The sequence below is a fragment of the Symphodus melops genome (assembly GCF_947650265.1).
Source record: "Symphodus melops genome assembly, chromosome: 1".
In the NCBI taxonomy this organism is placed as follows: Eukaryota; Metazoa; Chordata; class Actinopteri; order Labriformes; family Labridae; genus Symphodus; species Symphodus melops.
In genome coordinates this window covers 10,699,448-10,714,161 of record NC_136691.1, presented here as the reverse complement: position 1 = coordinate 10,714,161, position 14,714 = coordinate 10,699,448, and the positions used below count along the sequence as shown (strand labels likewise).

Below are 14,714 nucleotides of genomic sequence, written 5' to 3'. Positions count from 1 at the left end.
ACATTTAACAACTTTGGAACGATAGTTGGAGGTTACTTTCGGGCACTTTAAAAACACAGCGTTTAAACTTGGGAGTTTTCGTCTCCTCGTGGGGTAACGACACAGGCGGGCTGACCAAAAGATGTGAACGTCTTCCAATGCAGTGACAACCTGTGAAGCCACATGGCTTCTCGAATAAAAGGTCACACTGTCAATGAGTGGATTACAGTCACACTCTCACAGACACGCAAACAATTAAAGGATGTATCAGTGTACATATATGATTACATATATAAATAAACATTAAACCTGACATAATACCTAAGAGCATGCACATGCTCACACAGCCACACGCATAAATAACATTTGCATGCTTGCTAAAGTTAGGGACAAAGGAAAATATCTGTATAGCTCGCAGGCCAACTTCCTTTGATTGCAGCAGAGCGGGTGTAGGAAACAATGCACAGGCACTATTAATAAACCAAGGAGAAAGAGAATTCCTCTTAGAGGAAAGCTCAAAGGAGCCAGCAGCTTGGCTATTTACAGACCCACTGACTGATTGGATGACTGACTGCACAATACTTACTGTAGTCTCCGCATCTTGTCTTACTCTGTTCTTTTTTGTCTGCAAGGACTCAGACATTGTGACACATAGTTGAGGGGAAGTGATGCAGTCTCTTATTTTGTTACATCCCGCTGACTGTTCTGGTGAGGAAAGTTGCCGAGCACAAACACAAACACCAAATTGAATTGCGATACATGAAAATGTATTTCTTCCTCTTCTGTATCCCAAAAAGCCTCGTGTGTGTGACATATGACTGTTGGTAAATAGCCGCCTGGCCGCACTTGTGATCGCTTCTCATTTTCTAAAAGTGCCCAGTTAAAGAGCATCAAATCCCCATCCACTAAACCCACACAAGCCCAACCTTCATTAGCATAGCTAACAAACTCCCTAAAAGAGCAACAGTGAACGGAGAGAACAATGGCAGTCTATTAAAGGGGGAGATGAGGGGGATGAGAGGAGAGGGAGGGAAGCTATTGTTGTGGTCTGATTTAGCCTTTGGTGTCACCGTGCAACTGTTGTCACTTCTAAGTTTAGCCCGACTGCTTAAGAGGACAGTAAGGAGAGAAGGAGAAGGCAAGGCAGGGAGAGGAGGAAAAGGAGGAGGGAGGACAGAGGGTGGGAGGGAGGAAGACGAGATGATGAAGGAGGATAAAGTTGATAATATCCTTTAAAAAGCAATGAAAATGTGTTATACTGTGTGTTTAACTTCTATTTCATTATGAATTGATGGAATACATGCTCATCACAGGTAGACATTAACATGAAGGTGAATTCAACACAGAAAGGAGTTTTGGATATTGACTTAGTAGAATGACTTTAGAGAAGTTTTTCCAAAGACGTCTTTAATAAAATGTAACCTGGAAAAACCAGGAGCAAACTTTCACCCTCGAGCTCAAATGTCCTACTCAGTCATTCAAAGAAAATGTCGCAAACAGAGAGTCTGGAGTGTCTGTGGACAGTGGAAACAGCGACAGCAGTGTCTGTGTTTGAAAGTCACGAGAGCAAACGAGACTACAAATAGACAACCGAAGGAGCCAAAAGCCAAGACCCAAGGAGAGAGAAAACAGGGAGAGCGAGGAGGGAAGAGGGAGACAGATTAGCCCAGCTGTCTGCTCATAAAGCTGCCGAGGGGTGAGGCGCTAAGCCCTCCAGTGAAAGCAGAGCTTAGGTGGGTGACACAGGGCAACGGACCCCACTCAGCCCACAGTGGCCTACGGCGTACAGTCTGAGCCAAAGCAAAGACACATGGATAAACAGTGGAAGATGAATCTCTGTGCCTGCAAAGCCCACAGGGCTAAGACGGCAGAGCGGGCGGGCAGGCGTCACATCCCCCCCCCCACCCAACCCTCAGCCAGGAGTGGAGACATGGGGGGTTAAGGCTTAAGGCTTGGCTCTCTAACTGGCCGACAAGGGACAAGGCATGACGGCAGACATTGTCTCAGTCAGTCACTTCATCAGACAGAATGTGGATTTATGTACGTTGCCTGGGCTAAGCTCAGTAGAATAAATGGACAATTACATAGGGTCTTGGCATGCAACCCCCTCCAACAAACACCGCCCCGAATTATCAATTACTCCATCCCCACTCCACTGGACCCACACACACAGCCCCCTCCACCTCTCAAACTCTGCCCTACTGATGACCCATAGTTAGCACGGCAGCCCGGCAGCAGCATGTGATGACGAGGTCATGAGTACGAGGTGAGGAGGCCTCTATCCAGCACCACAAGTAGCACAGGGCTCTTTAACCACTCTGGATTTCACACACAACCCTCATCCGCGACCTTGTGGCAGCGAGGCATTAGCAGCTGCCATTTTATGAGCTCCACAATGTGACAATGTTGTGTGTATATCCATCAACACCTTCGCAATAACTTACACATACAGTGTGTTCAGAGGGTGTCCGAACAGACGGCGAGAGGGTGTCCTTAAAGAGGTCTTGTCCGTAGCTCAGAACAACATGCCGATAAATTATAAGACGGTAAATCTCGACGGTAGTGGACATGGCTGTGTGAACTAAAGAGTTGGACTGCGGAGCAATTATTGTTGGCAATTATAGTTTCCAAGGAGATGAAGACAGAGTCACGAGTTGCACGCTCCTTTTTTCACACATCAGTCTTTGTGTTTTTCAGTCTTTTATTTTTTTCCGCCTAATAACACCTCTACCTTACCAACCGTTGGAAGGTATCAGGTTTTTCATTTAAATCCTTCTCGGGTCAGAGACATCACAGGGGGCAAGCAGGCCGGCCAGCATTTCCTCAAGGCTAAAGCAGCGTAGAAGCACTACAGTCCACACCTTGATAAAAGTGATGATTTGAAAAAGAGACAAAAAAAGGCGAGATCACGAGCGCCAAATTGTTCAATAAGTGTGCGACCGCAAATTGATGTTAAATGTGTTTTTGAGAGCTGCAGATATTACAAACTGAGTGTTGAATCATCATCCAAAAAAATCCTAAAATGTATGAAATTAAAAAAAAAAAACATGAACTTTAAGTGTTGAATAAATCCAGATAAACTGCAGAAACAACTCATTCTGAACCAACACCAGCGCTCTGATGGGTTGATGTAAATTTGGGTTTGAAAGACAAAAAGAAAAGCCGAAGTTCTCTCTCAGAGCAAACAGGTCAGGCTGACTGTATCTATTTAATACCTCTGTCCTGTCTCTTATTCTGTTGATTTTTCCCTAACAGGGTTTCCTTGAGAACTAAATCTACTTAGGATTTATTGTTTCTTATTATTTCTAGTCATTGGAAATTATAATCCTTTCACCTAATCCGCCCTCCCTTCCTCTCTTTCAGATCATATTCATCAAGATCATCCCCTCTGACAAAGCAAGAAATCAGCACAGTGGCTCGGTCTAAAGAGAGTGCATACCGAAACAGGGGGTTTCTTCCTAATCAAATCAGGTTCCTGTGATGTAATCAAGACGAGACGCCAAAGACGACCACATAATCTCCCTGGTACATGCCTCGCTTGCTTGCACATTATTAAAAAACGAGGAGGAACAAATCTTTAGATTGAAAGACTGAAAAAAATGGAATTATAATAAATCGGGGGAAACTGGGGCAAGGTTGGATAAAGGCTTCAGATACAAATGAGGGACAAATCTTCACGTGTGGTTTGTGCTTGTTTGTATTTATGTGTGTGTGTGTGTGTGTGTGTGTGAGAGAGAGAGAGAGAGAGAGGTAGAGGGAGGGAGCAGCAGTGTGCGTGAGCTTTGTTACTGTTCAATTTACTCAAGATCAAGTCCCTGACCTGATCTTCCCTTTTTATAAAGAAAAAAACAGTCTTGATAGTTGTGGTCATCCAATAAAACTGACTAAGTGTTGTCAGATAATCTGTCTGTTTCTGAGGTGACCGGGGGACTGATGCATCATGGATGGGATTCCCAATTATCAGAGACTGCACTTTCAATGAAGAACCACACGATGGCACAATATGACAAAATGGTCACCGGCTGAAAACTTGAAAGGCTCATCCTACCAGTCTGACCTGATCTTAAATCTTCATGGTGAATACAGAATGTATAGTGTAAACAGTGCTGCAGCTTTCATGGTTAAATATTGCACTACTATGTTATTAATAAGGGTAAGGAAACCTCAAAATACTACACTGTGCATTGTTTCCTACACTTACACTGTTTTGGTATTCTATTCTATTTCTGACAACTAATTCACAATAAAAAAAAAAAAAAGTTCCCAGCCTATCTGTAGCTGTAGTGCTTTCAATGGGAAACATTCATATTGGGAATTGGGGTAAGAAACGCAGGAGAGAAACAAAACAAAGATTCAGCTAAGAGCTACAACGTCCTGAGAAGTAAACACACAGTGACTTATAAACATTTTCTCTGCTCTGATTACCTGGACACACAGGTATGTATACTTAAAGTATTATCTATGGAATTCAATCTTACAATCTTAGCTCACAATGAAAATTCACTGCACCTTTAAGAGGGATCCCCAAATCTCAGTCAAGACACAGTCAAGCTGAATCGGAAGCTCCTTGTTGGAGAATGGAAAGCAACAGTTCTCCCTCTCTCGAGCCTTTGGTTCACTCGGTTAAGTGTCGGGGCAGCCTTTGAAGAATGAACATACAGCACAGCAGACCAGCTAGACTTTAAACAAACCTTGCTATTAATGGTGCAGCTGCAGCAGATATTCTCAACCTAACAGGTTTCTCAGGCATTCTGTCGTTTGAGTGCAAACGCTCGTCCATCCCAGCTCAGCAGAGTCCAGATTCAGGATCAGATACTCACTCCTCCATCACAGCCTCCATTCCTCTCCACCACCACCAGGGTCTACACTCCATCAGGGGGGGTATCCTATAGTGCTGTTGGTGTTTTTATTGGGTCAGTTCCTTTGACTTTCAATGATAGTGTTATCCTCTAGCATTGTTCGCAATCATTTACTGTTTTGTGTTGTTGTGAAACATGTGAAATAACTATACAATTTTTGGTTGAAACAAATATATTCCACTTGATTCATTTATTGAGTTCCCTGACATACCGTACAGGCACACCGCTGCCACAACGCAGTGAATGAAAATGCTCAATAGCTGCTGAGTCATTATTGAACTTCGCCACCAGATGGCCTTATTAACCTGCAGCAGAAAATAGCAACACTGTGGAGGTTCACTGCAGAGTAGTCACACAGATAAACAAAGAGACTAAACATTTTTGGTGTGTGCGTCACATGTTTTTTGGAGATTTTTATTTTTTTGCCTCAGGATGTCTCAGAGGCCGTGTGCTCAAACATTTTGGGACAAATTAAAAGAAATCACAGGTCAATGCCTCGTGGTGGCTTGGAGTTTAAGGTGATGAGCACAGTTTGAGACTGGCTAGGATTAAATGTGGCTTGTCATTCACTTACTTATCTCCCCTGATATTTAGTAATCTGGTTACTGTCCACTTTCTTAAGATGCACCAGTTTGAAATCGGACGTAAACTAAGTCAAGAGTTTCAGATTTATGTGTCACGTTAAATCAGATCAAAAAGGCAAAGCAATACAGCTCTAACAGCAACATTTCACAAAATGTTTAAAGCATATATTACAGTAGAACAAAGGTGAAACTTGTCAGATGTGCTGATTAAATACTACACATATTATTACATAACACAACTGGCTCTCTGCTGCTGTGAACACCTGAGACTTATTAAACACAAGCGTTAATACTGCAGGCTGCAGCATTACTGTGACAAACACACAGATACAGGGACAACCAGGAATCTGAAGCTTCTGGAGACAATCAGCGACATAATGTGGACATAAACATGTACAAAAGGAGAGGTTCATCTTACTTACATTATTTGATCTTTTCATGGAGATGCACTCCCTCTGTACCTGTTGCTATTAACTCTGTAAAGTAAAAAAAAAAAAAAAAAACAGTTTAAAAACACTGCTCATAAATTGATGGGAGAGTTAGCTTGCTAGCGAACAATCACAGACTTTAAAGTTAACAACTTGGCACATGAACACAAAACAGCTCCTGTCATTAGCGATGCTTGGATACAAGCTAACAAACTTTACAGGTTTTTATTTTATCTTTGTTTAAAGGAGACAAAGTAAAACTGACCTTAACCTCAGGCGTTATAAGTATTTTATGGACCAATTTACTGTCTAAAAGGGACGTAGTGACCACATTAATTAGCAGTTTTCTTAATGTTACAAGCTGGAGAGTGAAAGACACATGATCGCCATTAGGGGGCGCTGTATCACTTAAACCACAGTCTATGCTTAAACCCATCAATTTATTTACCTTCTACGGGGTTTAATGGCCATTTATACTGCACAATGACTGTATTAATTAATTAATCAATTAAATTTCTATTCTTTTTTTATTGATAATTAATTAATTTAATGAATTAATTAGATTAAATTACTTAATTTATAACTAATAATTAAAAACGTTGGCATGACAGTGCCAACGTTAAGCTATGGCTTATAACTTGTCCTTGATGGTAAATGTAGGCTATTCCCATTGTAGTTGAAACATATAAAACCATCCTTAAAATATTTCAAATTCGAAAAAGAAGTTGGCTTTATGATAAACATGGTAATGGTATATATCCGAATCAGAACTGTTTTTATTGCAAGGTACGAGTAACTCATCTTGGTGTATTGGTGTGGGTTAACAAAAGTTTGTCTGGCACGAAAATACAGAAAGTCTTTACAGTATGTATGAAACAGCCAGCAGGCTCATCCTTTGCCTTTGAATGCCCCTGTAGACTATTTGGGGAGCGTTACGCCCCATCACTTAGCTGGGGTGCCACATCCCACTTCTTCTCTCCCGGGTCCTCCAGAGTCAGGGATCATTGTAGGAGGAAGACGACCTGAAAGAGGTAGCCTACCATGACGGGTGGTAATGGCATCGCAGGGGTCGAGAGGTTTGAAAGTCCAGGAAAAGGGCGAGGACTTCGCGTAACCAGAGCCTTTAAACTGGGAGAGCTGCTGTTCTCTTGCAAGGCTTACTCCTATGTGCTGTCAGTGAAGGAGAGAGGCAGCTACTGTGAATGCTGCCTCACCAGGTAGGTCACCGCACAGTTACACTATCTCAGCATAGCAATGAAGCCTTCTAAGCTGCATGTGATATTTGAGCTATTTATGGACCAAATGAGTTTAATTACTGAGTTCCTTATACTGACCACCTAATAGCCCAAACCACCAAATTCCAAACCAGTCTTTGTCATACATGCATCGCTCCTTCAAATCTATTTTGGTGATGTAGGACCAGCTCATATTTCTGAATGGAGCTTCATGTATATCATATTCCACATAGGCTAGCTCTTCCCCAAAGTGAATGCTGCACATGGGAAATTGATTTTGTTGTCAGACTGGCATCATGGCAACTCAATAGAATGTATTTCAAGTCTGGCTGTGGTTTTGATTGGTAAATTGATCATGCATTACAATTCATATGTCACTAAATCTGCCATCACACATGCCATATTAAAACAGATAAATGGACATAGAATAGACTTTATTGAGCTTGAAACAGATACTGTGTAAGAAATGCTGACAAACGTGAAGTTAGTTATAGTGTTTATCCAGCAAGCTTGAAATATCCTGAAATGAAGTAAGAAAACTATTAATTAGCTTTTCCATCCTGCCTTTTCAATTATAACAACGAACCACCACAATTGCATACTGTTTCTGTCCTGTGCAAAGTAGTTCACCACATTTTTTCCCATAGTTACATTTTTGAAAACATATTACATATTTAGATGAATAATAATCTTTTATCTTTAAAGTATATTTATCTGGGTAGAGCTGCATCATGCAGATCTACAACAGATGCGTTTCAGCACAAGGACTTCACTTAATTAATGAGAGCTTCAGCTCCTTCATCTGTCACTGCATGTAGAACTGGGTACAGACACCTGCACTTCACATCAGGCAGTGGTTTCACCTTCACCAACCACGAGGCAGTATTGGACCTGGCACACCTGTAGGGGTCCCTACTTTTTGAGGGATTGAAATTTTGGATTGCTTTACTGTTTCAGTGTGGTATAAAGACAGCTGGTTAGTAACGAGGTCAGCTCTATTAATACCACAGAGTGTTTTAAAGGTCTCCATTGCTATCAGTTTCGACAGGCCACCACCAACTGCTGCTTCTTGTAACAGAGCTAGATTTTTCACACCAATCAGTATCATGAGTGGTTTGTTTGTGTCTGGGGAAATATATAAGGGTGGGTAAGGATTTCAGGAACTTTTTAATCCAGCTCTGGTCATTATCCATAATCTAATAAGATGTTTTGTTGTTTTTAGGAAAGAGCACTTGGCAAGATGTGGGAAGTGCAAGAAAGCCTTCTACTGCAATGTGAAATGTCAGGTAGGAAACTGTGCTTCTGTTTCCTTTCCTATTAACAGACAACTTCTGGTGACAATGAGAGAATATTCAGAATGTTAAGTAGTATGTTAGGGAGTATGTTATGGAGGAAGCCCATGACTTCAACAGTTTTGGCCCAAGGACTCATTCAAATTTGCACATTTTGTTATTTTTAATTTTTCATGTTAGCAAGAGCTGAAAACATTCCTAAATATATTATTATTATATATTATTATAATATTCAGTACAATGTTTAAATTTTTTGTCATTTTTTTAAACTATTTTCCAAATGTTTTTGTTAACTATAAAAATAAACCTTTGCACAATGCTTGTAAACACGCAGTCTGTTGATTAACCATTTAATAACCTGAGCTAAGTACAAAAAGCTTTTACTAAAACATGAACCACTTTACAGGTTTGATTATGCAAAAAAAAAATAAAGTAGAACAAAGTGTATGTTTTTCCCTATTAAAATATTTCTTTTGTGAGCCTTTTGATTCTGATTTACAAAGACTTTATTTTTAAAAAATATAGAAAATAATAGTTTCTCACTGTAAATGTGGCCAGCAAGCGATTCCAATGTGACAATTTTGGCTTTAGGCTACAAAGTTTCTTTTTTCTAAGCTGCTGGTTTTAATATTTAGAAATCAGACTGGGCCATGCACAAGCTGGAGTGCTCTGCCATGACTGCATTCGGAGAGAACTGGTGCCCGTCAGAGATGTCCCGCCTGGTGGCTCGTATCTTAGCAAAGAAGGTTGGACAAGCAGTGTACCTCTGAAGTCTCTTACATACTGTGAAGTTGACTCAGATCATTTCTGTCAACCTCGCCTGTTTTTTTTCCCGCAGAAAACTCAGAAAGAAAGGAGTGATTCCGAGAAGATTTTGCTAATAGGAGAGATGCAATCACGTGAGTATTCTCATACTGCAACTCACACATAAAAGAACATCTTATTTTTGTTTTTCTTTTTTTGGTCTCTTTTTGGGGCCATCTTAAAAAAACTTCTGTGGAATGTGTAGATTCAGAGACTCTATGTCTGTGCTTCAGTTCTAAGTGTCCTGAGATATGCCTCTTAAAAAAGCACAGCCCATTCAGATAAGAATCACAACCCCCCTGTTCTCATCTATATATATCATATAGATGTGGGTCCATCGGCCATTAGTCAACATAACAAGTGTCACAACTTGAACAAGATGCAGCAGCACTTTAGACTAACACACACAGAGCTGACTGCATGAGTACCTGTTTGTCAAATGAAGTTGGATGTAGTTGATGGTATTAAAATAATTTATAGTTATAGTTTAAATCAGTGGTTTTCAACTGGTGGGTCGGGACCAAGAGATGAGCCGCAGAGCCATTTTTAGGTCACAAATGTGTGCCTGGGAAAAAAACGTGCTGAAAAAGTTTGTGAAGCAGTTTTTAAATAAAGCTGAATAATTGACAATTTCAGGAGAGCAGATAGGCCGACCAATCAGATGAGACTCGGCACACGTAAAGACCCTTTTTTTAATTTTTTAGTGGGGGATTGAGCGTTAGAAAGATGAGAAGGCCTGCATGGAGCGGCAGTACATGAAAACAGACACTTTTTCCGAACATTAGCAATTGTGAACTTACCTTTGCAGACACATAAATGAACACCTAAAGGGGCAGAATATGGGACCTACAAACCAAATCTTCATAGATAATCAAACATATGATTGGAATTGCCGTGTACTGTATGTATACTCCACCTTTGGTTTCAGATAGAAGTTCTATTTTAAACGGTATGTGAGAAATAAAGTAAAAAGTCTTTAAGTGCTTAATACAAGAAAATAACTAAACTTTAAAAGAGGGGATGGGAAGTTAGAAATATTAGACTTTCAAGACTTCTCTAGCCGTTTTATTATCTTAGAATGAAGCTAGCAGCTATGGGCTACATTAGCCACTGCTAACACACATAAATCTCTTACCAAAGTATTGGCAGTTTATAAATATGCTTTTTTTTTTTTTTATGCAAAGAGGGGATACACCCATCAGGACTGCTTAGCTTCCTTTTCACCTGTTTTATATTAAAGAGACTCAGTGTCTAACTTAACGTGAAGAGTAGATTTAATTTTACTCCAGTACAACTGCTGTATAGTGAGAGGGTAAAATACAAAGTCATAAATTAAAATGTCTCCTTTTGATCCAACAGACGTGGAGGATGTGGACAATGAGAAAAGAGAGATGAACGAGGCAGATGTTGCTGGACTGCATCGTTATTTCTCCAAACATTTGGACCTGCCTGACCATAAAGACCTGCTCACACTCTTCTCACAGGTACTTATATCTACTCACTTGAATGTCTGGTGATGATAGTATCTGTTGAGTCTTACTCTGCTATCTGATCCTTGTGTGGTATGTAAAGTTTGTGTAATCCTGACAATGTGGCTGTCTCTTATTTACCAGTAAAAAAAGACATTGAGAGTTATATAAAACTTTATGCTAAACAAACAAAGTTTTTTGAGAAGTTTTCTCCCCCTCCGCTTTGTCTCTTACTCATCAGGTTGCCTGTAATGGTTTCACTATAGAGGATGAAGAACTGTCCCACATGGGTACTGCAGTCTACCCAGAGTAAGTAAGGAAAAATCAGGAGCACATTTTCACTCTGTACGTTTGCGGTAAAAGTACAGAATAGTGAATGTTTCATTTTCTCCTCTTTACACTTCTCGTTTTAATTGAAGTTCTTCTTTTCTTTCATAGAACTACTTTGTTGTCTTTGGCTACTTTCCATGAACTAGAAAACACACCAACCAGAACATGTTTGAATTCCAAACTAAAGAAAGCCATTTGAAGCCATTGAAATTGCGTTGAGTTTTTTTATTTTTTTTAAGTTCAGTAATATGCAACAGTTATCTGCACGGCACATTATCAGTTCCCAACTAAACAACTCTTCTTCACCTGTTGGTCATTTGGTTCAAATCTCCTGCTGTGGCCATTAAGTAAGAAGGTACATTTGCCCTCAAAGCTTTATTTAAGCTATTTTGAGCCTGCCACCCAGGTAATAAAGAGGTCTGTAAGTTCTGTTGATCCATGGTGCTAGTACCCCTTAATATAAAATGGTTATGTGCACAAATATGTTTGTACTTTTCTCACTGCTACAACTTAATGCGTCTTAAGAAAAGATTTAAAAAATGTTAATCCTGTCTCTCTTCCTGTGTCTGTCTCCACAGTGTGGCTCTCATTAACCACAGCTGTCTTCCCAGTGTCATAGTCACATATAACGGCTCGTCAGCTGAGATTCGGGCTGTAAAGGACATGAAGCCTGGAGATGAAGTGAGGAAAGGGGACAGCTGCTGTCAGAAGGGGTCGGGTCGTTTATTTTTTTATTTTTTATTTTCAAGCAAGTCTGTGTGCGTGTGTGTTAGTGTACTGTGTGTCTGTGTGTGAATAAACAAAAAAAGTGAATTCATCCACTTTTAAATAACTGCAAGCAGAATGGTTGTGTCATTTAAGTACTGGTGGAGAACTGTCAGAAAAATCTGTCCTTAGTAATTGTAGCCAAATCTGACTGGAAACATAATTTAAATAAGTAAACAACAAATATTCCTACTAGCACCTCTAAAGCTAAAAAACTATTTATAGTAGATAAAAACACATCATAATTTATCTGTAAAAAAAAAAAAAAAAGTTAAAACAACCTGTCATGGTTTCACAGGGGATCGTTTACGCCACTTCCTTTCAGTCAGGTTAAGTTAGTTCTTGGAGCCTTGCCAGATTTGTGATGTTGCCAGGCAACCAGAAGAGACAGGTTACTATCCAAAGAGGTCATGTTGTTACTTTTCAATGGCTTTTACTATTACCTAATGCTAGGCTTAGCTCAAAGGCTGCTCGTGTTTTCTTTGTGTTAACCATAAAAGATGAGAGTGCTATCAATCATTTCATCCAACTCTCTGCAAGAGAGCAAATAACCACATTTTCCAAAATTTAAATTAACTCTCCATTTTCCAAACAATTTTTACTGGTTGTGGTCTCTCCCTCCACACAGTATGGAGAGTATAAAAGATTAGCTTAAAAAAGAAAGGTCTGTGAGACTTGACCTTCAGATTGTGAGACTTAAAAGCACAGTCAGGCGTGTGAAGGCTTTGGCATGAGCACAGTGTTACACGTTGGTACCAGGTCAATGACTTTTACTCGTCAGTGCTGTCGAGACTGGGTGCAGTTGGGAGGAAGGGACTGCAGCAGCTGATTTAAGAGGCTGTTGGGGCTATTCCTAGACTGACCTTTGAACCTGCACACTAGAAGCTTCCATCAGCAGGAAGCACGAAAGCTAGGGAGAGCATGATTTTGAAATCTCATGTGTCATGTGTTTGGATGTTACTTCCACCTGCAGGTTCTCATCAGCTACATCGACCTCCTCTACCCGACAGACGACCGCAACAACAGGCTAAGAGAGTCCTACTACTTCACCTGTGACTGCCAGGAGTGTAAGAGCAGGTCCAAGGTAAAAACATCAAGGCTCGATAGGGTATGACGTATGTAGAAGCAGCATTTTTCAACATGCTCCGTGTGTCAACCCCAACTTTAGGATAAGGTGAAGATAAAAGTACGAAAGCAGAGCGACCCCATTGAGCCAGACGTCATCAACAACATGGTGCGCTACGCAAGGAAAACCATCAGAGAGTTCAGAGTCTTCAAGAACATCAAAAATATCCTTTAATTTGATATCAATCACACCTGCTGGGATATATCAGGGGGAAATTGTTCCAACAGTTCAGTGATTCGATTTTTTGTGATTGTTTAGTGATTCGACATCTCCTAGATCAAAAAGTCACACATTCTTCCTTTAAACCGTTTTGTCAGAGTAAAGCAAGACAACACTCCGGTCGCACAAGCTCACTGAGTATTCTCTGACCCATCTCACATCCTCCAAGCTAAGTGGGATACAACACTGAACCATTTTAGCCAGTGCAATATAAGGTAATAGTGGTTTGTTACATTCTGGTATATGAGGTAATTAGGTTGGTTTCAGTACAGACATTTCAGCTCATGTAGATGCAGCCTTGACTCTTAAGCACCCCCTGGTGAGCTGCTGGAGATGTGTGAGCAGAGCCTGGAGGAGATGGGAGCCGTCTTTGACGACTCTAACGTCTACATGCTCCACATGATGTACCAGGCCATGGGGGTTTGTCTCTACATGCAGGATGCAGACGGAGCCATCAGATACGGAGAGAAGATCCTCAAACCGTACTGGTGTGTCTTATTAACAAACAGATTTTTATACATTTTTTCAGAAATGTCTGAGTTTTCCATGTGCTGCATTTCATGTGCTAGCAGTTTTTTTTTCCTTTCTACACTTTCTTTTGATTGATTATGGGAATTGTAGGCTCCTGTTTGACCAATACTAGAAACTAAAAGTCAGGATTAGTTCTGCCTCTGTCTAATTAGTGTCTCTTTGAAACTCTGGAGAGTTGTTGCTGCAGGTGATCTGTGCAGGAAGAATTTAGTAAAGAAAAAAAAGAAAAAAAAAGGCATGACATACTTTGTGGAGATATTTTGTATAATTTCATCATAAAACTCCTTCAAATTGTGAAAGGAATGTTTACTGTAAATGTAATCATTATGTGTGATCTCTTTTCAATGCAGTCAGCTGTATCCACCGTTCTCCCTTAATGTGTCCTCCATGTACCTGAAGCTGGGCAGACTGTACATGGCGTTGGAAAGCTACTCAAAGGGTGTTAGCGCTCTCAAGAAGGTAACATGACCTGCTGAACTACTACATTAGACTTCCACACACAAATACATGTGTGGATTTTTGATCCAAGGCAACAACAGTTCAAAGTGTTCTGAAAATCCTGAGCAAATACAATGCCTAGAAATAATTTGACATTTTTCTGTTATAGTAAAACATACATGTCACTATTCTTTTTAACTTCCATCTTTAAATTAAAAAGGTCGGCATTACTCAAATAACTATTGATGTCTTCACAGAGGCATCTCTTTTGATCAATGAGGTGCAATACACCAAGAACTAGGAATCATGTTTCTTTGTTCTCACACAGGCTATGGCCATCATGGAGGTGGCTCATGGGAAGGATCACTTGTACTTGACGGAGCTGCGCAAAGAAATGGCCCAAAAATAAAGAGAATGGAAAAACCACCACAGCTGACCTTTAGTAACTGCATCAGCTCCTCTAAGAAGGAGCCTTAGGCACTTTCTATTCCTTTTGGTACTAAAGAATGTATTACTTTGGTACACTTTTTTTCCTGGGGGGGGGGGGGGGGGGGGGATAAAACTTTTTTGTATGTATACAAACTTTTTTGTATGTAAGAACTTCAGATTTTCTTGAATGTGATTTTTTTGTAACATGCATTTTGGACACCGGCAT

The 14,714-nt window shown here is 40.3% G+C and overlaps 1 protein-coding gene and 1 long non-coding RNA gene across 3 annotated transcripts in view; one reads left to right on the top strand and one right to left on the bottom strand.

Annotated features, from left to right (window-relative positions):
• The window catches only part of LOC306824010, an 80,689-nt gene extending 74,485 nt beyond the window's left edge, over window positions 1-6,204 (bottom strand). For both annotated transcript variants that reach the window (XR_013779083.1, XR_013779084.1), the window contains exons 1-2: window positions 6,116-6,204; window positions 5,845-5,898 (exon numbers count right to left, since the gene is read on the bottom strand). This is a non-coding gene — a long non-coding RNA (uncharacterized lncRNA). The remainder of the gene's footprint in view (window positions 1-5,844; window positions 5,899-6,115) is intronic.
• A 540-nt stretch (window positions 6,205-6,744) lies between these two features.
• On the top strand, window positions 6,745-14,592 carry smyd2b (SET and MYND domain containing 2b). The gene is made up of 12 exons (XM_079359994.1): window positions 6,745-7,067; window positions 8,308-8,371; window positions 9,013-9,123; window positions 9,216-9,276; window positions 10,541-10,665; window positions 10,892-10,959; window positions 11,559-11,661; window positions 12,719-12,829; window positions 12,914-13,034; window positions 13,404-13,578; window positions 13,972-14,080; window positions 14,388-14,592. Exons 1-12 carry the CDS (start codon window positions 6,892-6,894, stop codon window positions 14,466-14,468), a joined length of 1,305 nt encoding a protein of 434 aa, XP_079216120.1. The 5' UTR covers window positions 6,745-6,891; the 3' UTR covers window positions 14,469-14,592.
• Window positions 14,593-14,714: the final 122 nt, after the last annotated feature.

Bases quoted from the DNA above. Each gene is read 5' to 3' on its own strand.
- smyd2b (XM_079359994.1), top strand. From the start codon at position 6,892: ATGACGGGTGGTAATGGCATCGCAGGGGTCGAGAGGTTTGAAAGTCCA. The intron at 8,372-9,012 runs GTAGGAAACTGT...TTTAATATTTAG, and splicing joins ACTGCAATGTGAAATGTCAG to AAATCAGACTGGGCCATGCA. The intron at 10,666-10,891 runs GTACTTATATCT...CTTACTCATCAG, and splicing joins TGCTCACACTCTTCTCACAG to GTTGCCTGTAATGGTTTCAC.